Below are 22,094 nucleotides of genomic sequence, written 5' to 3'. Positions count from 1 at the left end.
TGTTCCTCTTCGTAACGTTGTCTGGCTCACAACCTATGACTTATAGACGTGGGTCATTCGCGTGGATGCTCTGCTAAGTGTGACACCTCATATAGAGGAATAAGTAAAAGCGCAACGAACATACCGAAAGGAATTTCAGACTAAGGATGTTATTTGCGTCCATATATCTGTGTCTGTCATGTAGGAAGCTTCGGAGTATCTTTCACAATAAATATGTCCAATTTGCTGCACGGATGGAGCAGCTGTAGAGAGAGCATGGTAGGGGGGCCACTTTCATTGGGCTGCGTGTGGAGTTGCTTGGGGCTCCTTGTCGTCTGCAAAGAAAAAGACAAAGATCCCCCGTATAGCCTTAAAAGACTCGAGGAGCAAGTGCTGGTAGCGAGCACCTAATGAAGGCACACGAGGGGGTGGGTGGCCAGCACCACGCCCGGCCACATTTGTCTCCCTAGTGGCGATGTTTACACACCGCACCAGGTACTCATTTTAGGCTGAGTCGACCTAGGGGAGCCCCAGGACCGGTTCAGATAATCGTCACTGGTGTTGGCCATGAGTGGGAATCGAACTCGGGTCGCCGGGTTCATAGCTGCAGCACGCTAACCGCTAGACGACCGCTCCCCGGTGCACACACGTGCGCACACAATCGTGGTGTGGGAGCTTGGCGCATAGGGTCTATGGCAGCATGGTGTTGAGGCATCTGGCCCCGGGAAAGCGTGCTTGTGGTGGGACATGAACTCGTACCCTCCTAACGTGATGTGATTAATATCTGTATACACACATGCTTGCCGACCGGTAAAATTTTTCCAAAAACTTTGCCTGCCACGAGTTTTTATATACATAAAATCGAAGGATTTGTCTGACTTTGAAAGAGGTATTTTACTCGAAATATTGTTGGGGCCCCAATGACAGGAGTCTCTGTAGTGAATGAAGGTAATGGAACTCGACCTGGAAATTGAATGTTTATACAGCAAAACCTGATGATATTGCAGCAGAATATATTTCCAATGGGAATTTTTTTTTAGATGGGAGGAGATTGATGCCACGGGACAGAGATGGGCTCTGATGGGTGAGGGCTGTGTGGACAAATGGTGCGTGAGCAATGGATGCATGAACATTGTCAATTCACCAAGGGCATTCAATTCAACGTAAAAAATGTTTTTTTTACCAAGTAAGGTCCACTGAGCCATACAGCTCTTTTTCAGAAGCGACCTGGCTATCACAAATGATAGCTCAACAAAGTGCCTTATCATGTGGAAATTCTAGCAGCCAAATACTCTAAAATGCATGTTTCTAAATGCGGACAGATAAACTAGAGGACCCGGAGACAAATTCATGTGACTACAGCGAGAACTCCAAATATACAGCCAGTATCAGTGTCGGGATCGAACCCACGACTTCCTGTATACTGAACGAGGTAGTTAACATCTCTCCGCCACCGTTGCACCCAGCCGTGCATAGGGAACATTCGAGACATAAGATGAGACTGGGATCCCAAGATTATCGGCCAGTCCTTTGTGTGACTGCGTCTGTGTGCATATACATTCGTGTGCAGAGTTGTATAGATGATAGACTCAAGAAATGTGTTGGCAAACGTTTCTTTGTTTTTTTTTATGAATACATGCCACTGTTTCCATTTCCAACATTGAAGCTAATTGCCAAGGCAATGTGTTGGGCATTTTGTCAACATGAGACTCTAGTGCTAAGCACATGTGACTTGTATTTCATGTATATATAAATAACTCGGAATGTTACAAAATGTGAAAAAAATATATGCATATAAAAACTTGTCAATGAGAGACGTGTTGTCACGTCAGTCTTTGGGCCCATTTTAACGAGTTTCATTTATTCATAGAGCAACAGTGCGCTGTAAAAGAAATATCTAAAACAAACAAATATAATGATAAGCTCACGTTGCCCTGTGAAGGCTCGTTCGCAGCGTCAGTAAGTGATCGGTCGGGTCCCACGTTCGTCCCAGCGTGGTGTGGGGGTACCTCCATTCCCTCACTTGTGCCGAGACGTCTGCTGGCATCAGCACCTGCCAGGGAGGGAGATCTCTTATCGTGGTCAGGGTGCGCGCGGGACAGCCCCGGGGGCGATCAGATTCTTATCTCCATCTGCCTGTCTCGGTAGGGTCGTCACTGCTCACCGCCTCCTCCCCACAAATACCCCCCCCCCTTCACCACTCACCCTTCCCCATGTGAAACTTTAGCCCAAGTAGGCTGTCGTGGTAAAAATGCAAGTCAGCGAGCGCCTATCAGAGCTCGTGTGGCACGCCAGCGGCTCGCGGGGCAAGCACCACAGTGCCGGTTTTGTTAACCGCAGCGTGCCAGGTAGTCAATTTTGGCTGAGTTAAACTAGGGAAGGCCCGGGCCAGGTTTGAATACCAAATGCACCGGTGTTGTTCTTGGCCATGAATCAAATCCATATTGCCAGTGTCATAACGGAACACTCACATAAAATATATTATGTGTGCGCACACATTTTACTCGTACTATAAATAATATTTTAGCCTTTTGGCGTTTATATTTGGTACGATTTAATGTCGCGTTCACGTCGACATACTCGGATAGACCTCAAACCTTGTGTCAAAGAAAATTATCCGTGTGCTACTCAATACTGCGGAATTTCTAAACAGCTCAACGGAAATAGTACCGTGCATATAACAAATGGAAGCCATATACATTCAATATATATAATTTAAATGTGAGTTTCAGATATAACTATAATATTACCAGCAGTTATGGGGGTTCCACATGCTATGAACATACCTGGATAGAGCTATCTGCCCCCACAGCCTGCAGGAGATGCTGGCATAAAGTCAAAAAGTGTTGCGGTTTTAATATCTTTAGTCGTTTTTGAGTCATCTATCAAAAGTTATCGTGTTAAGAGTGGCTGAGATTGGTGCCCGCCAATTTCCTCTCTCCCATATCCCTGTCCCTGCTCTGATAACGTAGCTTCGAGCCAGCCACCCTGTGCCAGTCTTATTTTAGGGCAGGACCGTGGTGTGCGTCGAGAGGAGGCGCTTTATGAAAAATATTCCCTGTCACACGTTTGGCCCGCAGAGAGGTTTGCCGAACGCGCACGCTGGTGTGTGCGTGCGCGGCGTGACAGCTTGCTGGCTTGTGCAGAACGTGCCAAACTGCCCCCAGGTTCCCACCCTCCCTTTCTCTGCCGCTTCTCATTCCCCAGATCCTTCCCTTACCAATGACAACGAGCGTGTCGCTCGCTCGTAAAATCCTCCTCGCCCCTAATGAATGAACTCTGACTTCATGTTTTGGCTTCCATCGACAAGAAAAAAACCCAGTAAAACTGTGAAATGTGCATAAATCCACGCGCACGTGCGTACGAGCAGATGTGACCACTGCTGGGTCATTAGCGCCCCCCTCTCAACCCCGGCCTCGCTGTAGTACACTCACTACTTACCGCCTGTGCCCATGGCCGGGGCTGAGCCAGGCTGGGCTCCCATATTTTCGGGCCGCCGAGACCTCCGAGGGCCCTCGGCGCGCACATGCCTCTCGGCGCGGTGTAACCGGGACGGAATGCCGATGGGCAGGTGTTGAGCACATGTTCTTAGCATGCTTAGCGTGGTGTGCGTGCTGGGAGAGAAGCGGGGATGAGGGAGATGGGAACACCGGGCGGGCGGGCGGGTAGTTGGATGAGTGGTTGGGTGAGTGGGTGGGCGCTGAAGGAATGGTCGCACACGGAGGCCCCCCCTAAATATTGGGCATCGAGCGCGCGGGGTATATAAGGCGGCAGCGCGTGACACTCGTAAACGCTGCGTGCAAATGTTTGCGCCTGCCCCGTGAGCTCTTAACTTCGCCTCTGTTGCGGCATGCCCTTCTTTCAATAATCTTCCCACCTGAGGGTTGAACCTTCATGTCACTAAAGATATAAGTCAAAATTGTGTCGTAGTGTAAATCACTCGCACTAAAAAAAACAAACGTCGCTTTTTTTCCCCCGCTCCCGATTCTTGTCGAACACATTCCAAAATCGATTCTTTATTTATATCGAACCCAGTGTGCTGACTTATATTATTGCTCAATTGAGTGCAGTCGCGTATTTATTTACACAGGATGTGTTTACCTTTGTGGTGGTGGTATTCGCGCGAAGAAAATACCTTGAATGCCACTCAGGTTGTTTTGAAGAACTAGAAATTAAATCCATTTGTGTTGGAAGTGGCTCAACAGACATTTTGTTATTGCACATTTTTCACGCCGCAAGCCCGAGACCAACTTGACTTTTTATTTTAAATATTGAAAATATTTTAGTCTTATTTTTTCCGCATAGAGATTTAAGGACTATTTATTTATTTACGATCACTGAATAGATCTTCTGAGACACCTTACAATAATGCCCATTACTCATCATATAAGTGCTGATGTTTATATATTTTAAGCAAGGACGTGTCCTTTGCAGGTAATTGTTCAAGATAATGAGATATACACACTCGTTTAATACAAAAAAACCTGAACACAGCGCTTATAGTTTAGGCAAAAATGTCAGTTTGACATCTCATTCATATCTCGGTTTCCTATTGCCCTGAAAACTAAGCCAGGGATATCAATTGACCGGGAGCGGAGTGCCTGCTCGTGATCCGTCTGGCCATGAACACGTGTTACGTTTTAATGTGCATTACACGTGAGTGGGGAAAGGTTGGTTGTGTGTGGAACAATTGACTTGCGGCTTGCGTGGGTCCCGATGGCCTGGAGTTGCTCAAGCTTGAAAACAGGCAGCGGTCACGGACATTGGAGCGACGAGACAAATTGATTGCCCGCGTTTCCTAATACAAACCCTGCGCCAAGTTGTGTCACACTTGTATCGCATGGGGCTTTTACTTACCTTAAATACGATATGGCCCTCAAGCCGCCGGACACCTGACGTATTTAACTCGGTTGTGGAAATGTTATTGGAACGATAACAAACGTAATAAATGATGTAAAATTCACCAAGGCCCCAACCCCGCTTGATAAAGCACTTTCGCACGTCCTCCGATGTAATCTTCTCCACCGGCTCACATCAACACCGCCATTCACGATGAGCCAACAGGTGTCGGTGGTGATCACTTGCTGCAAATTCAATTGTGTGGGCAGAGTACATCATCATCATCATCGCCGTCTACAGATACAATCCCCGCCCCCCCCCCAATCTCATCTAACGGAATGCCGTGCGATTGCCAACGGGAAGCCGGTGCGTTGGGATGCAAAGGCGTCTTGTCCGCGCACGGGATGTTGACCAAAGAGCTCATCTTGCGGCTTTGGGAAATGTCGCGGCCTGGGAGAGCGTGTGGTGTGAAGGTGAGGCAAGGTGGTTGGTGTACGTGGCGTTAGAACTTGAGGAAGGGGCTTGTTTGTGCTTGCACGCATGTCTTTTGTGCACGCACGCAAGGAGTGTGTGTTTGGTGCATGTCCTGAGGGATCGATAAATAATGCTCGCCTGAAAGGTTCTAGGAATCTAGGACATTTCTTAGAAAGAGGGCGGGATGAAGAGCAGATAAATTGTCGAGCCCGAGAGGGTGAACCCAAGTAACCCACATCCAGTGCCCCCCCCGCCCCATGCCACTGATGTGTAGCGATAGCCTCGGCAGGGCTTTAAATACATTTTCCATGTTTACCTTGGCCTCATTTCATACATCCTCATTCCTTGACACTTTTTTTATTTGGTAAACTTTCTTGTGTTTATGTTTTTTCAGCTCTTACTTTAAAACGAACCATCTCTTTAATGTCAAGATCAATTTTCCGTGCGTGTGCAAGCTCACTTTCTATGTGGCCCCTTGCTTTGTGAACAGCCAAGTCTGGTACACATATTTGCCGTTTCTCTCCTTCAAAAGGCACTTTTATCTTCCCCAGCCCTGTTCCAATAAAATACGAATGTCCCAATGCTTAAGCAAATGCTGCGCAGTATTAATTTTCATCAGTGGTCTTGAGCCAGCGGTATAAATTCCACATTTCCATTATGGGAGCCAGCCTCTGAAAAGACTTCCCAAAAACCAGCCGTGCTCATTTTGGTGACCCAGCAAGAATGATGACCTGAGTCAACGCTGGCGATGATTTTTTCACCGACTTTTATTATTTGTAGCCGTGTTGGATCAGTCATCTGAGCTAAATCTAGCCCTGACATATGTATAAATGCATAGCAATGAAGAGAAAAAGCAGCCACAACTGCTTAAACCTTCCATGGTGTTCATTGCTACGTGTTCTCTCCCAAATTTTGAGAACGCATGGTTTCTCTCACAAGTATGAATTTTTCGCTGCGTCCGCCCTACTGCAAGATGTGTTTGTGGCTTCCGAAATCCCTTCAATTGCATCCTGGAAGCTAGTTTATTTTCATGATTCGACTTGGGAGTCTGGTTGCATAAAACAACGAAACGACCAGGGCCTGGTGAGAGTGGCCCAGCGCCTGGAGAGGGCATTGGTCTGAGGGTCGCTGCATGAAGGGGAGGGTGTCGGAGCATGTGGCAGGACAAGAGGAAGGAGGTGGAGGGGATGCAAGCGCTGTAAACTGAATGCAGAAGGCCACCGTGTGGTGAATGGTGTTTCTGCCAGATCACCACGTTTTACATGAAGGTTAAAGGCAAACATTTTAGAGGTTTTCATCCCCAGTACTCGTACGCAAATCATTCCATGTGCATTCCTAATATATATGTGTAATATATGTAGGGCATGCATCATGTTTAGAATTAATGAATACATTATTTATGGTACGCATATGAATGCTTTTTATCGATTGCATGGATATATGTGTTTGTGTGCACAGCTGTAATAAACATACGAATTACATATGACTGAATCTGTAAAAATATGAAGTGAACGTGCAAAGCACATTTAAATAAGCATCAACAATTAACGTGCAAACATAACATGTACACACGCATGCACATTGCTACTGGCATGTTAGATTGTTTCTCCGTTATATTTGATGTTAGTCCTAATTGGATTGTGTGTGAACTTCATTTCATGGCCATGCACACTGATGAATCACTTGATTGCGAACGCTTGCATTCATCTTAACATTCCACTGCTCTGCAACTAGTCAAATGCTTGGCTTTCAGTTCTATTCATGTACAACTGCACTGATGCATGTGCATGCAAACAAAGAACCATCACTGACCAATAAGTGGTGGTCTTGTCACCACGGTGCTTGTGCCAGGCTAGGTTCACTTTAAGGCTCGCTGGCAACAGGCCCGGGTGTTGCAGGTTAAATGATTCAGATGATATATACAAAGACAAAGATCCACCCATATCCATAATACACTTTTGGGGCAAGTGCTGTCAGCGAGCATGGATGAAGGCTGTCACAGCACACGAGGGGGTGGTGTGACCAGATCCGTGCATTTGCAGTCGTGGCTCCTGTTCACAAGCCACACCGGATACTGATATACAGCAGTCAACACAAATACAACTCGCGCAGCACATGCTTGTATACACTCAGAGATACAGATGCAGAGTAATCTGGATGAAGGTTGCCTGGGAGGCGTTTAGCGAAAAACCGACAGACAGTCGACTCGTTGCACGCAGTAAGAACGGTGCTGTGTGCTCAGCAGAATGGGTGCGGGCAGATGCCACTTGGGGGGCGAGACAAGTAGGGCAGCTCCCACGAAGGCGACACTCCTGCAATCCTTGCACAAAACCGTGTTTTTTTTTTAAGGCTTCAAGAGCCCTCCTCTGTCTTTCTGCTGCGCAGCAGCAACTTCCAAGCGTTTTATTTTATTTGAAAGCTAATTTAAATTATATCGGCTGGCTTCCCTTGAAATTGCCCACTCCACCACAAATTCTCGTGACGTGCATCGGCCGTAAAAGTTGCTTACTCACCACGCTCGTCTTGCTCTATTCAGGCTACGAGTGGGAGATCGTTTCGTCTTTTTGTATGAATCATCGTTATCCTACGCAAGTGCCACACTTGCTCATCCCAAGTGACTCACCTTTTCACATCTGCATTAAAGAGGGAGGGCAATTGAGTGTGTGAGGCACTGAAGAGTCGATGTCTTTGTTGTAAGGGAAATGAGTGATGCGCGCAAGTCAAGTGAGGTTTGTGGGACCACGGTGGGTCACTGGGAGAGGCGTCACAGTGAACTCACGCTCGTGACTAAGAACTTGTGCGTCAATTGTGGCAGTCTTTTGAGACATTAACAGGAGTCACTCTCCCACAGCGAGTAGCTTCTCGACGGCAAATCAACACGTGAAACTTTATTCAGTGGAGACCTTTGCGGTCTGCACAGACGAAGGCAAAGTAAACCCCGTTCATCGGGTACGGATTGTTGGCCTCTTCGCTGTTGTCTCCAGTTAATCCTCTAGCATTGTGCATTTAGCATGGGGCGGAGACCTTGCTTAATCATGGCAATGGATCGGAGCGACTGGGAAAGGATGCCCTTTGTTGAGTCGCCTCCTGTTACGGAAAGAACTCCGCTGGACGCATTGGTGCCCATTGCGTGGTTGGATCGAGCACATTTCACGCCAGCGTGCAGCTGTTTCTTGCAGCTGGCTTGTTAAAGAGAGAGAGAGAGAGAGAGCGAGATGAGCCAATGGCCCCCTTAAGCTTCTTGCAGACTCGCTCTTGTTGCTCGATTGCTGGATGTCCAGCAGGTTGCGGACAGCTGCTCGTTCCGCAGCCACGGGCCATCCGGCGAAGAAGCGTGTCCAGGAGGAGCCGGGGCACTTACAGGCCGTCAACGTCGGCGAGGGCCAACTTAATCTAGGCGCAATTGCTGTAGGACCAGTTTAGACATGACGTTATTATGAACCTATGTTAACTGCAGGAAGGTCTTCAGAATTATGTTGGCCACTTGCATGATTGCAGCAATGGCACGCTTTGCTTGACATACAACAGAAGGGGCATTTCTCTAAACGGCCAACGGAGTTGCATGCCATTGTGAAAAGCTGCCTTGAACTGTGCTTCCATCTCTGCAGAAATCTTTTTTAAAAGTCTCCCAGTTATTTGGCATCACGTGATTAAAACAGCCAATAAGGGCACAGGGACATCCTGTACCACACCCCAGGTTTCCACATCTGCTTCTCTTCTTGTGGGTGAACTTGCTATTTATCAGCCAAATTATATATACATGTTTTATTACATTTATTCCGGTATTACATTTATTCCGACTGGCAAGCTGGGCAATGGAGCATCTCTAAGATTGCAGCGAAGAATAATTTTCCAGGATAATCACGAGGCATGTAACAACGCACACATTTTGTCAAAAAACCCGTGGCGAAAGTGGATGTTTGGTTTAATGGTATTGTGAACCCAAATTGTGACGTTTCTGAAAATTGTTGTGGGGAGGAATGGAGGAGTGAGTACGTGCCTTGTAAAGAACTTGAATGTAACCTTTTGGATATTTCCGTGCATGTATTGATGGATGGTTATATCGAGTGCCAGATAGACGGTGAGCACAATGACAGACAAGCAGATAGGTAGACAGACAGACAGACACCTGAACGTAGGGGTAAGTGGAGATTGTTACGTTGCATCCGGTCAGTGTGATCACCACACACACCACCACCCGTCTCAAGTTGTAAGACATGCCACACAAAGGGTACCATTTGTCTTCCCAGCACTTTCTGTGAGCCTGCAAACGCGATTACCTAAACACGTGTCGTAAATCTGAAAATGACCGTGATTTATGGATTAGCAGCTCGCGCAGGTGCTGGGTTTTCTTCACGTCTCCCCGCACTTCTCCCAGCCGCCTCTCTTATCCACGTGCCACACCCTCGCTCGGCTGCCCACGTTCGGCATGCCCAGCATACATTTTCTCGGATAGCCATCAAACTTTTGGATAGCCATCTAACAACGATGTTCACTGCATCGCGCGCTTCCAGATGCTCTTCCGCGGCCGTCTAAAATCGTTTTCCTTCCAATATTACGAAGCCACTGAAGCTATGCGCTTAAAATCGAGATGGGAAACTAGAGATTGTTGTGTTTAGTTTGTTGTCCTTCCCCTGCACCTCCGATTAGCACTGTTGGTTATGTACGGTGCAAAGGAAGTTCAACATCCATACATCACCTTAACGAATGTTCTGCTGATGAGGCAGATTCCTGGTTGATGATTCGAGGTTGATGATTCGAGGTTGATGAATCACATAGATGAGTGAAACTCGGAAATCCAACTGGGATACGAGTGGTCAAGAAATGAAAGTACAGCAAGTGGGTTCCTGAACCCATCAGTGCTGACCTTTGAGTGAGTGGTATGACGCCCGATGGATGTTAAGGATCCCGTGATGGCATTCGCAAGAGTAGGCCATTGTGTGCCGGCGTTTATGGTCCACATTTTCTGCATATGAAATATCATCCGCATATGAAATATCACCCGCATATTACTCAATTTGGATTATACAAGTCACCGCCTACTGCAAATATTTGGCAGGACCCTCCCTAACAGAGTCATGAGACTCAGTAAGGCTTTCCTGAGCTAAGAAACATAATCATAAATTGTAATATAAGTTGCATGCGTGTGGCCGCCTTCCATGTACCCCGAGTTTCTCCCAAATGCACAACACTCCTTAAAATTCATGGGCTAAACATTCAAATGCAGGATGCTTCTGAGTGTTCGGATTCAGTGAGTCTTAACCTGGGTAAATAAATTACAATTTGTCATGATCGCAACAGGGATGGGAACATTCGCAGCTTTTACGAGCCAGACGGTAATATTTTCCCAGTTGAACAGTCAACAGATGCTTGCAGTTATGCTTTTTGCCCTACCCATAGGCAAGGAGAGATGGATCGGTAAACAGAGACAGATGGCCTGTGTTTGACCCACGATGTCTGGAGTTGCCCATCTTGGATTTATATCAGGGATGATTGGCAGGGAGTATGTTCTGCTTTATAGACAGTTTTGTCAGCTCTTTGTTTCATATAATACCCATCCCAGGTGCAGGTAATTGAATCCTGCTGGAAAGAGTGATTTTTCTTTTTTTATACATTTGCAGTTGTTTCATTCAGCCACATGTGGGCTAATGTGTGCAGCCTTACCTGCTCGGAATCGATTGGGTTCAAGTGCCAGGGATTCACAACACCTGCTTTTTACAGAGGCCCTTGTTACGCCTTGCACGACATCAACTTAATGCTGCAAAATTGAAGGTCATCGGGTCGGGGGTTTGTGTGCGGTGTACATGTGCGTACGCACGCACGTACGTGCTTACGTGAGGAGCAGTGGCGTGCAGTATTTTTTCTCATGTCACGATTGTCTGGGTTTGTGGACTGCTTCGTACATCAGTAACAATTCATAATTGAACCTTGCCTGGTCCTTTCCAAGGCTGACTCGGTCTGAAAGAAATCGCTTCAACAGTCTATAAGGCTAAGACAGATAATCGTCCATGTTTGTGTGCGTCTGTGTGCTACACGTGTGTCTTGCATGTGTCAAGACGATGGTAAAATATTCCACGGGAGTGGCATCGGCGACGCATTTGGGCCCCGCTGCTCCAAGGGTGACGTCATGGGCTGTGGCATCACCTTCCCGCGCGACTACCAGCTGGACAGTGAGGGTAAGCGGTGTTCCCTGACGCTCGCCCCCAAGCAGCTGACCAACGGCGCCATGACACCATGGACATTGAAACTCTCTCATGAAGGTGGAAAACTGACCAAAGAAGAGGGAGCAATAGAGAAAGAGCAATGTAGGGATAGAGCACGCCATAGACAATAATGCGTGAGGCCAGCATTTTTCAAATTGTTCTTCCAGTTGTTTTTGTGTGTTTTAGGTCCTCTCCCTACATCAATAACTAGTATGAGTATAAATAACTACTTCACGTCGTATTTGCTTGATAGCTACATATTTCTCACTTTTCTTTTTGTACACACACACACACACAATTTTGGTGTCTTTAACCATTCCAGGTCGCTGGAGTCAAGACAAATAGGCAGGCCAGACATGGCAGGGAAAAAGAGGGTACTGACATTTTTGGAGAGATGAGGCAGAGAAGGGCAATTTAAACGGGCCAATGTAAAGACCGGGACAGGAGGCTGACAGATGCATCTTTACAGCCAATGTTGCCTCACAGCAGCGCTGGCAGCTTTTGTTTGCGTCCGCACATCCAGCCCGACGACAGCGCAGGCGATGGCTCTAGCAGAGAAGCTGTGCATTCCTGCTGCCCCCTTCCCTACCCCAACCCCCTTCTCTCTCTATAAAGAGGTACCCCCTTGTTTGCCCCGCCTGCACACAGCCCCAACCCCCTCACCCAGCCGCTCGCCCCGCCACCACCGCTCCCCTATTATGTAGTACCTGATACAGCCGCGGCGCGGTAGCGTCTGCCCCCCATGCCCCGAGGGCCGGGCGGCCGGCGCGCGCTGCGGCCGCAATCGAGCGACTACAGAGCTCGCCTTCATCGCCGTGCCCTCTCGGGATCGTTTAATGGGACCTCGCAAACGGGACATGCCGCCCCCCCCTCACCCCCCCCCCACAGCTCTCCCCTCCCCACTCGCCCTCTACACATCTCCCCCCTCCCCTCCACCCACACCAACCGCCCCCCCTGTCCCTGGGGAGACTTTCCCAGTACGCCTGCACGTATGCGCGTGAAGTGACGCCAGTGAACGCACCTAATCGACGCGCGGCTGCCCCCTCTGGTTATTAGCCTTGATGCGAGTCGCACTTGGTGCCGGGAGGTATCCTGAGGGGGCCATTTGACTAAGGCTTCAGGGTTTTGGGGGATATGGGGGGGGCGAATGGGGTGAGTACGAGGAGGGGTGGACCAAAGTGCTTAATTTTTACGGTAATTTTAGCAAAGCGTTCAGCCTAAAGGAATTTAAATCTGGCACAATGAGGCGCCGATCGCGCGCTGTGCTCGTTTTGCAGATAACATAATCTCACGCAATTATGGCCCAAGCGTCGTACCCCCTTGGGGACCGGAGCCCGTCCAGCTTCTCGACCGAACTGGCTGAAGGGATGCTTGGGATCCAGCGTTCCCGCATGTGAGACGCCTCTTCACGGAGTGGAGGTTGCTCCATTGTCTGCATTGCACTGAGAAAACATCCATATACAACACATTTATATAAATGATAAGGTCCCCCCCCACCTTTCCTTGCGGTTCCGCATTTTTGCACGTTTGTGGCGAGACCATGCCACGTTCTTGCTCGTTGTGGCCCACTGTCAGTACAAGGACATCTTGGTTTGTATCTGAGTCCTCACAATGTTCATTATTGTTTTATAACATTCCCAATAAATATTTGTGCATGCTTACGCGTTTGTGCGCCTTTCCCAGGTGACAGCGATGGCACCCCGGAGTGGAACGTGAGTCCCGTGGACCCAGAGCCCGAGGAAGCGGTCGACATCTGGCAGCCCCGACTCCCCCGAGACAACATGACCTTCGGCAGCGACACGGACGAGGAGGAAGAGGACGAGGAGGACGAGGAGGAGGAGCGAGACGGCAGGGACAGGCGGGTCGAGTGGCAGCAGGACGACAAAGGAGATGGAGATGACGGCGAGGGAGACCAGGACCCAGAGCCACCCGGCATTAAGGTCATGGTACGGAAACACAGCGCGGCATTGCTCACGGCTGGCTACGGACTTCAATGTTAAGTGCCACGTATGGAGATGATTCACACTCGGAAATAGTGACTTGAAGGTGGAGTTCAGAATCATAAGCAGAATATTTATTTGTTCTAGAATAATCCGATGAGCTGTGAAGTTATTTTTCACAGATGTCCAATAGGGGCGGGTGAGAGCGTTACAACAACAAACAATACAGCACTTGTCCCAAGAGTCTGTTGAGGCTATATGGGGGTGCGGGGGGATCTTTTATCTTTTTGTTTGTGCGGCCAGGTATTCTTCACGCGGAACGGCAAGGTGGTGGGCAGGCGCGATGCCCGTGTGCCTCCCGGTGGTTTCTTCCCCACCGTGGGCATGCTCAGCTGCCACGAGAAGGTGCGGGTCGACTTGCGGCCGCTCAGCGGATAATCCCGTCGCCACCTCCAAGGCGCGCACTCAGCTTCTCCGCACCGCCACCCCCCACCCCCTCCCGACTCACCTCCCCTCTCGCCTCTGATCTCATGCACTCGCGCCGCCCTTGAGGTCACCGGCTCTCCCATTCCACCCATGTCAATGTTTTAGTTGAATCACTTCGGGCGCTATTCTCGGCGGTAGAGCTCACGTTGCGTGAACCCCTGATCGCGTCGGCTGTGCGCAGCTCCTCGCAGGAGTCGTGTATAAAGAGTTGTAATCCACGTGGTGGAAATTGACCAAAGGGAGGTCGTGAGAATGGTGGCACTTACCCGTTCTTGCATGAACACAGCATATACAGTACAACATATATATAAAGTATTGCTTTACAGTGAATAATAGCACGATATTTTTTTTTCTTCTGTATAGAGATATAGAGCAATATCTGAAAAAAATATTGTTGCAATTGTAAATGTGTGCATATATAAAATGAAAGTCAATCACTTGTGAGGCACTTCCAGGGAATTATTATATTGTCGATATCACATTGCGAACCTACGGAGGGCATGAGATCACTCTGAATTAAAGAGGTATACAACCAGAGGCCCCGGGGTCACGTGCGCCAATCAGTGCATTTCTGTCGCATGGGCGGGTGTGGTGACGTACTGCGTCCACGGATATGTCGTTGCAAGTGGATGGGGCAGATTAGAAAAGGTAGACTGTGACCCATGCCATCTAAAGTTGCTAAACCCCACTTATATCAGACCAAAACCACAGTGGTCCCTCAACTACTCTGCTCATAACTTCCCCTCGACCCTCAGCTCCACAGTCAAGCTTTGAAGCTACAGCCATCATATTATATAAGACTTGCTGATGGCGTCGTCATTATAACAATCAAGGGCAGTGTACTCCAGAAAACGATTGAAGGACTTCATACGATGGCCGAAAAGTAGTGGGGCTCAAGATGAATGAGACGAAACAAAAGTCACGTGCAACAAGTTTCGTGGAACAAAGGGACAATAGTTGTTGCGGACGACCACAATTGGAAAACGCAACAGAGCGTGTGTACCCAAGGCAATTATCGAAGAGAGGCTGGAATCACTGCACATCGCCTGTCATGGCATGGAATTGTAAACAAGGACTGTGACTAAGAAGATGGTACAAAAGCTGAAAAATAAGTGAAGAGGAGGGATGGAAGGAGAAATGCATTCTGTGAATTATACTGATAGACGGGAAAATAGAACACGTGGTTCAGAGAACAAGTGCAAATTAGGGACTGTTAAAAGAAAGTAAGATTGGGAAGGGCACGTTGCTCAAAGGGATGATAGCCGGTGGTCGAGACTAACAACTGAGTCGCAGCCAAAGGAAGGGATACGCCCCCGGAGATGAGAACTGCGCACATGGGGTGATGAGTTGAGCTCGGCGTAGGAACGGGACGGATCGTGGCATCACACAACCATGAGGTGTGGTGACAAATTGGGGGATGGTGGGGGTCCTTCATCCAGCGGTGGAGAGAACATGGCTGATGATGAAATGTGATTAGTAGCTGTTTCAATCTGGATGATGATGATGGGGTAGTGAAGTGCATAAGAATCTGCATAATGCATGTTATCCAAATCCGTGCTCCAGGTCACAGGGCTGAAGCGGTCCAGCCCAGTTATGAATATGTTAAACAAGTGATTCTCGTGTAAGAAATTACCATAAGTAAAGTTAAGACTTAATCTGCTCTTGTTTTCTACCATCATTTTCTTTATTCCTATCCACGGTTATAGCCTCCCATGCCTTGCCACTCACAATTTTCCACAGTGCAGGTTTATTATTGGTTACCACGTGGCGTGGGCAACATGCATTCTAAACATCTTGTAGAAGGGAGACAGTGAAAGCGAGGGCCATGGACCTCGGGGGGAGGTCTTGAGGATAGCAGTGAAGAGTCAGAGTCGTTAAAAACTTGCATGCTCTCATTTAGGTTGAATCCACGCAGGCTTGTGGCAACCTATGCAAGGGTTCAGATGATGTTACATGTAACGTGCACTTGCTCTGTGCATATAGACACATGTTTAATTAACAAACACAATGTATATAAGGTACTTGTACGTGCGCGAGCACTTGGTTTGGGAACTTCAAAAATCACGGGCACCACACAAGACCCACTTTGATTTCCCTGCCCTTGCACAGAAGGTACGGTACAACGTTTTGTTCATTTGTGTACGAGCGTGCACATGTAATTGGGTTCTGATGTAGTCGGTTGAATTGGGAGGTGGATTGTTCGTGACCCCTGAAGGCCTGGAGGTCCCGCTGTGGCACTGTTCTTTTGCACAGTGTGAATATAATTGTACTGTATATAAATTGCTCATTTGTTTACAATTGTACAAAACAATGCATTTGCGCACCCACCATCCCCTCCATCTTACGCGATGAAGCTTTACGTATTTCTTTTTTTATCAGCCGAGACATTTCCATGAATCGTGGAAATCTGAACGGCGAGGGATCACAGGGGGTTGTGGATATCTGCTCTAGTGTGCAGGACTCACGTGGAGTGCTGGCCATACAACATGAGTGTGCAGCACAGATACGGCGCTCTCTGTGCATCTGGGGGGAAGGGGTGTGGTGAGGCTTTCCTCTCACCCTTGATCAGTTCCGTAAGTGCTCGGGACAAGACTGCCCTCTTCTTGGCCAAAGGGCCAAACATTGTGTGCCCTATGCAAGACTAACTTTGTGAATGAACATGCATTTACATATTGAAGCTGTCAATAAAAACTTTGCTTTTGGTAGATTTGAAGAAGAAGTTCAGACACGATTCATCTTGCCGCATCAGCCATTCTTATCTGCTTGTTAAGTGGATTGGAAATTACGATTCATTATTGTTTAGTTTTACATTCCATCGAATTGCAGAAGCATCTGGAAACTCTTTACTGTCCTATACAGGGTTACATATATAATGAGGGTGGCATTAATACGAAAATATTTACATGTACAATGACACACAACATAAATAAAGAAATAAGTGTTAGAAGCAGGCTGGCCTAAAGAAGGAATGTGTAACGGGATCAATCGTAATGCAGAGTTCCAGATGGAAAGGATGTGTCTAGTCTTTATTGAACAGTGAGCAAGAGCAGTAAGTGTCACCAGGAAGGAGAAGGTGAACGAGTGCGATGATGGGTGGGGGTGCTTGGAAAGGAATGCCCTGCAGAAGCAATATGATTAAACAGTGTGCCGCAGTATCGCAAATGGACTCGTATATTGATTGACTCACGTGGCTGCTTCATCAGAACATGCCCCTCTTGGGGCCCTTTTGGAAATACCTTTTGCTAACTCTAGGTCATGTAACAACAACAAAGCAGCATACAAATGGTATGCGATTAAGTGAGGTGGAAATGTTGGCCTCACATGAATTTCAGCACTTAGTCTTTTAATGCAATTTTGACTTTGGACAAAAGTGGAACATGTTTGGCCCTTCAGGTCTCGAGTCAGCTGTTGCTTCTCATTCCCATTGATTAACTAACTCGTGAATGAATATGGACATAGTTTGGAGACAGTTCAATAATTTCAAGCGCTGGATTCAGATATAATTTGGTGAAATAAATTGGTGGTGTGGTTCTAGATTTGAAGCTTTCGTGACTGCAATGATTCATATTCTCAGGTTTTTTCGGTAAAGTCACGTAGGTAAAACATTAAAAGTAATGAAAGTAAAATAAAACAAAACAAAAATAAAAATAAAATTCACGACGTTTCGGAGGCAACACAAGTCTCCGTCATCAGGTGGGACCGTCACAGCCAGATTAGCTGCATCAAGTGAAGCAATGATTCAAAATGTAATCCCTTATAAGCAAGTTGAAGGGGGGGAGGAGAGGGGGGGGGGAGTTCATCAGAATGTGGTAGCCAATGAATGGAACGTATCGGGAGGGAGGGGGGTGGGAGGGGGAGGGAGCCAACAAAACATTTGGCGACGGCTTGGACGCGGCTGCTGCGCACGCCAACACAATGGGCAGAAAGGGGGGAGGGGAGGTCTGATACACATGATAGAACAAAGGAACGAAAATGCCCATGTTTATACCAATGCAGGCTGAAAAATGAAGAGAGTACTGTTAAAAATAACTGGGGATGTTAACACTCGGTGAAGTAAATTAAAATAGTGCCTGTCAGATAAGATGGTCCAAAAAGTGTAATTAAGTCTTTTTTGCGTGGTTAATAACATCTTTCCAGTGATTACTGAGTTTGTACCCATCATCACGGTTGAAATTATGTCTGTGTTTGTATATTTGTATGGCTTCGTGTACAAACCTTTGATGGTAGCCAGGAGGCTTGCAGAGAACCTTGGTCTCGGAAAAGACAATATCATGAGAGCCCGCCGAGTTGTAGCAATGATCGGCAACGGCCGAAGAATCAGTTCTGCCGTGTTTCAGATCTGACTTGTGCTCGCGGACACGATCAGCAACATGACGTTTTGTTTCTCCAATGTAGCAATCACCACAAATGCAACTCAATTTGTAGACTCCAGGATACTGTAAGTCAGGAACGACATCCTTCACAGATGGAATCAGATCACGGATTTTATGCACTGTGCTGAATCGGACTTGGATCTTATGTTTGTTTAGAATTTTGGAGATCTTTTTGGTCACGCCTGCTATGTATGGTAACGTGATAGTTTTGGTCGGAGTTTCATGTGGTTGTTTCTGTGTGGTGGGAGAGACAGCTTGGCGGATAGTACGGTCAGAGTATCCGTTCATCCTGAGGGCCCGATGTACATGTCTTAATTCATCAGTCAGGTGGTGTTGGTCAGAAATGCCATGGGCTCTGTGGTATAGCGTTTTGATGAGAGAATTCTTTTGAGATGGGTGGTGGTGGGAATCCGGTTTCAGGTAGGAATCTGTGTGGGTGGCTTTCCTGTAGACAGAATGTCCCAAGGATCCGTCAAGCCTCCTCTTAAACAGAATATCCAAGAATGGTAGTTTACCGTCTTTCTCCACTTCCATGGTGAATCTGATAGATGGGTGTCTAGAATTGATGTGGTCCAAGAAGTGGTTCAATGCTGGGAGGCCATGTGGCCAGATGACGAAAGTGTCATCCACATATCTCTTCCACAGGGAAGGACGCAGGGTGGATGTCTGGATGGCGTCTGATTCAAACTTTTCCATGAAAATGTTGGCTATAACTGGTGACAAGGGGGAGCCCATAGGGGTACCCTCATTCTGTTTGTAGAAGGTGCCATTCCAGGTAAAATAGGTGTTGGTGAGGCAATGCCTAACCAGCGCAGGTACATCAGAATTCAATCCCTGTTGGACTAAGTCCTCAATTATTGTTAGGGTGTCCGGTACTGGGACTTTGGTAAACAAAGATACTACATCAAAGCTGACGAGAATGTCATCAGGACATGGTACTATCTCCTGATGACATTCTCGTCAGCTTTGATGTAGTATCTTTGTTTACCAAAGTCCCAGTACCGGACACCCTAACAATAATTGAGGACTTAGTCCAACAGGGATTGAATTCTGATGTACCTGCGCTGGTTAGGCATTGCCTCACCAACACCTATTTTACCTGGAATGGCACCTTCTACAAACAGAATGAGGGTACCCCTATGGGCTCCCCCTTGTCACCAGTTATAGCCAACATTTTCATGGAAAAGTTTGAATCAGACGCCATCCAGACATCCACCCTGCGTCCTTCCCTGTGGAAGAGATATGTGGATGACACTTTCGTCATCTGGCCACATGGCCTCCCAGCATTGAACCACTTCTTGGACCACATCAATTCTAGACACCCATCTATCAGATTCACCATGGAAGTGGAGAAAGACGGTAAACTACCATTCTTGGATATTCTGTTTAAGAGGAGGCTTGACGGATCCTTGGGACATTCTGTCTACAGGAAAGCCACCCACACAGATTCCTACCTGAAACCGGATTCCCACCACCACCCATCTCAAAAGAATTCTCTCATCAAAACGCTATACCACAGAGCCCATGGCATTTCTGACCAACACCACCTGACTGATGAATTAAGACATGTACATCGGGCCCTCAGGATGAACGGATACTCTGACCGTACTATCCGCCAAGCTGTCTCTCCCACCACACAGAAACAACCACATGAAACTCCGACCAAAACTATCACGTTACCATACATAGCAGGCGTGACCAAAAAGATCTCCAAAATTCTAAACAAACATAAGATCCAAGTCCGATTCAGCACAGTGCATAAAATCCGTGATCTGATTCCATCTGTGAAGGATGTCGTTCCTGACTTACAGTATCCTGGAGTCTACAAATTGAGTTGCATTTGTGGTGATTGCTACATTGGAGAAACAAAACGTCATGTTGCTGATCGTGTCCGCGAGCACAAGTCAGATCTGAAACACGGCAGAACTGATTCTTCGGCCGTTGCCGATCATTGCTACAACTCGGCGGGCTCTCATGATATTGTCTTTTCCGAGACCAAGGTTCTCTGCAAGCCTCCTGGCTACCATCAAAGGTTTGTACACGAAGCCATACAAATATACAAACACAGACATAATTTCAACCGTGATGATGGGTACAAACTCAGTAATCACTGGAAAGATGTTATTAACCACGCAAAAAATACTTAATTACACTTTTTGGACCATCTTATCTGACAGGCACTATTTTAATTTACTTCACCGAGTGTTAACATCCCCAGTTATTTTTAACAGTACTCTCTTCATTTTTCAGCCTGCATTGGTATAAACATGGGCATTTTCGTTCCTTTGTTCTATCATGTGTATCAGACCTCCCCTCCCCCCTTTCTGCCCATTGTGTTGGCGTGCGCAGCAGCCGCGTCCAAGCCGTCGCCAAATGTTTTGTTGGCTCCCTCCCCCTCCCACCCCCCTCCCTCCCGATACGTTCCATTCATTGGCTACCACATTCTGATGAACTCCCCCCCCCTCTCCTCCCCCCCTTCAACTTGCTTATAAGGGATTACATTTTGAATCATTGCTTCACTTGATGCAGCTAATCTGGCTGTGACGGTCCCACCTGATGACGGAGACTTGTGTTGCCTCCGAAACGTCGTGAATTTTATTTTTGTTTTGTTTTATTTTACTTTCATTACTTTTAATGTTTTACCTACGTGACTTTACCGAAAAAACCTGAGAATATGGTGGTGTGGTGTGAAATGGCATGCGACTGTCAAAACCCCAATCTTTTTATATTCGTGCAATTCATAAATTGTTAGGCTTTTATTACATTTGCAACCAGTTACTTTTAAGAATAAGCCATTTTTAATAGCCCAATATTGCTCCAAAGTGTCGGCGGGGGGGAAGCAGCCTGCTGGTCCAGGCGAATGGATGGGCTGGTGGTGAATACATTCTCCATGGAACCCATCTGCACTGTGCCCATGGTCTTATTACGGCAACCACTGGCTAATGCCGGTTGTTGCCACTGCCAGACTGTGTCGTATATTGCACCATGCAACGTCGCCATGTGTAATCGTTTGGGCATTGTATGTAATGCCAACATACTGCAGTAAAAAAAACTATTATATGCAGCTTAATCACAAAAATATAATTGCAGGACCGTGTGTGGTCTTTGTCTGTACGTTTGCTGAGGTCTTTTTTTTAAGAGGTGTTGTATCTCAGCGGGATGTCAGATGGATTCAAAAAGGGAAATTTGATGATTTCACCGTACAAACTTTATCGCAGCTGCAACAAAAAGTCATCGCCTATGCCAAAACCATGTATCAGTGTGTGCAGAGCTTAGGGGAATCTCTGGTGGGTGCAGCACGTGTCTTGTCCAGACTGAATTCACCCACTGGTCAACAATAGCCAGTGTTGCCAAATCAGATTTGTTTTTAGTTCTTCAGATATCAAAGGTTTTCATGTCATGTGCGGGGAATCTGCATTTCGGAATATTGGCACAGGGTTTGGTTTTCCAGAGGGCTCTCTGCTCGACCAGCGGAACATGATTGGGCCAGTGCCTTGGCTGCATGAAAGGGTTGTTCTTAAAATAGTTTTGGGCCACTGGCAGGAGCCACTGATGACACCCTCAGAGGCAAACCTTGTAACAAACAAAACGCATCCCATTAAAGAGTTGTAGGCTCACATGTTCAACTTCCTCGACTTCGCAGCAGGAGAGCCCAGGATATTCCCGACGAAGGGCTATTCACATTTCTAATAAAGTTGTAATAATTGGGGGGTGGGAGGGGGGTGGATGCTGATTGGAACACGAAGGGCGTTTTTGTTGTTAAACTGATTTGACAGCATCGGCAGACTGCAGTGAACTCG

General features: G+C 47.2%; 1 protein-coding gene across 2 annotated transcripts in view; it reads left to right on the top strand.

Moving 5' to 3' along the window:
• The window catches only part of SPRYD3 (SPRY domain containing 3), a 129,761-nt gene extending 112,240 nt beyond the window's left edge, over positions 1–17,521 (top strand). Inside the window, exons 8-10 of one of the 2 annotated variants that reach the window (XM_078866711.1) lie at positions 11,349–11,468; positions 13,179–13,441; positions 13,739–17,521. In XM_078866711.1, the coding sequence (XP_078722837.1) occupies positions 11,349–11,468; positions 13,179–13,441; positions 13,739–13,873 (518 nt within the window). In that variant the 3' untranslated portion in view covers positions 13,874–17,521. The remainder of the gene's footprint in view (positions 1–11,348; positions 11,469–13,178; positions 13,442–13,738) is intronic. The other variant, XM_078866710.1, reaches the window with a different exon arrangement.
• The last annotated feature ends 4,573 nt before the right edge of the window (positions 17,522–22,094 follow it).

The sequence above is a fragment of the Lampetra fluviatilis genome, chromosome 2 (assembly GCF_964198595.1).
Source record: "Lampetra fluviatilis chromosome 2, kcLamFluv1.1, whole genome shotgun sequence".
Lineage (NCBI taxonomy): Eukaryota > Metazoa > Chordata > Hyperoartia > Petromyzontiformes > Petromyzontidae > Lampetra > Lampetra fluviatilis.
This window is presented reverse-complemented; position numbering and strand designations above follow the sequence as displayed.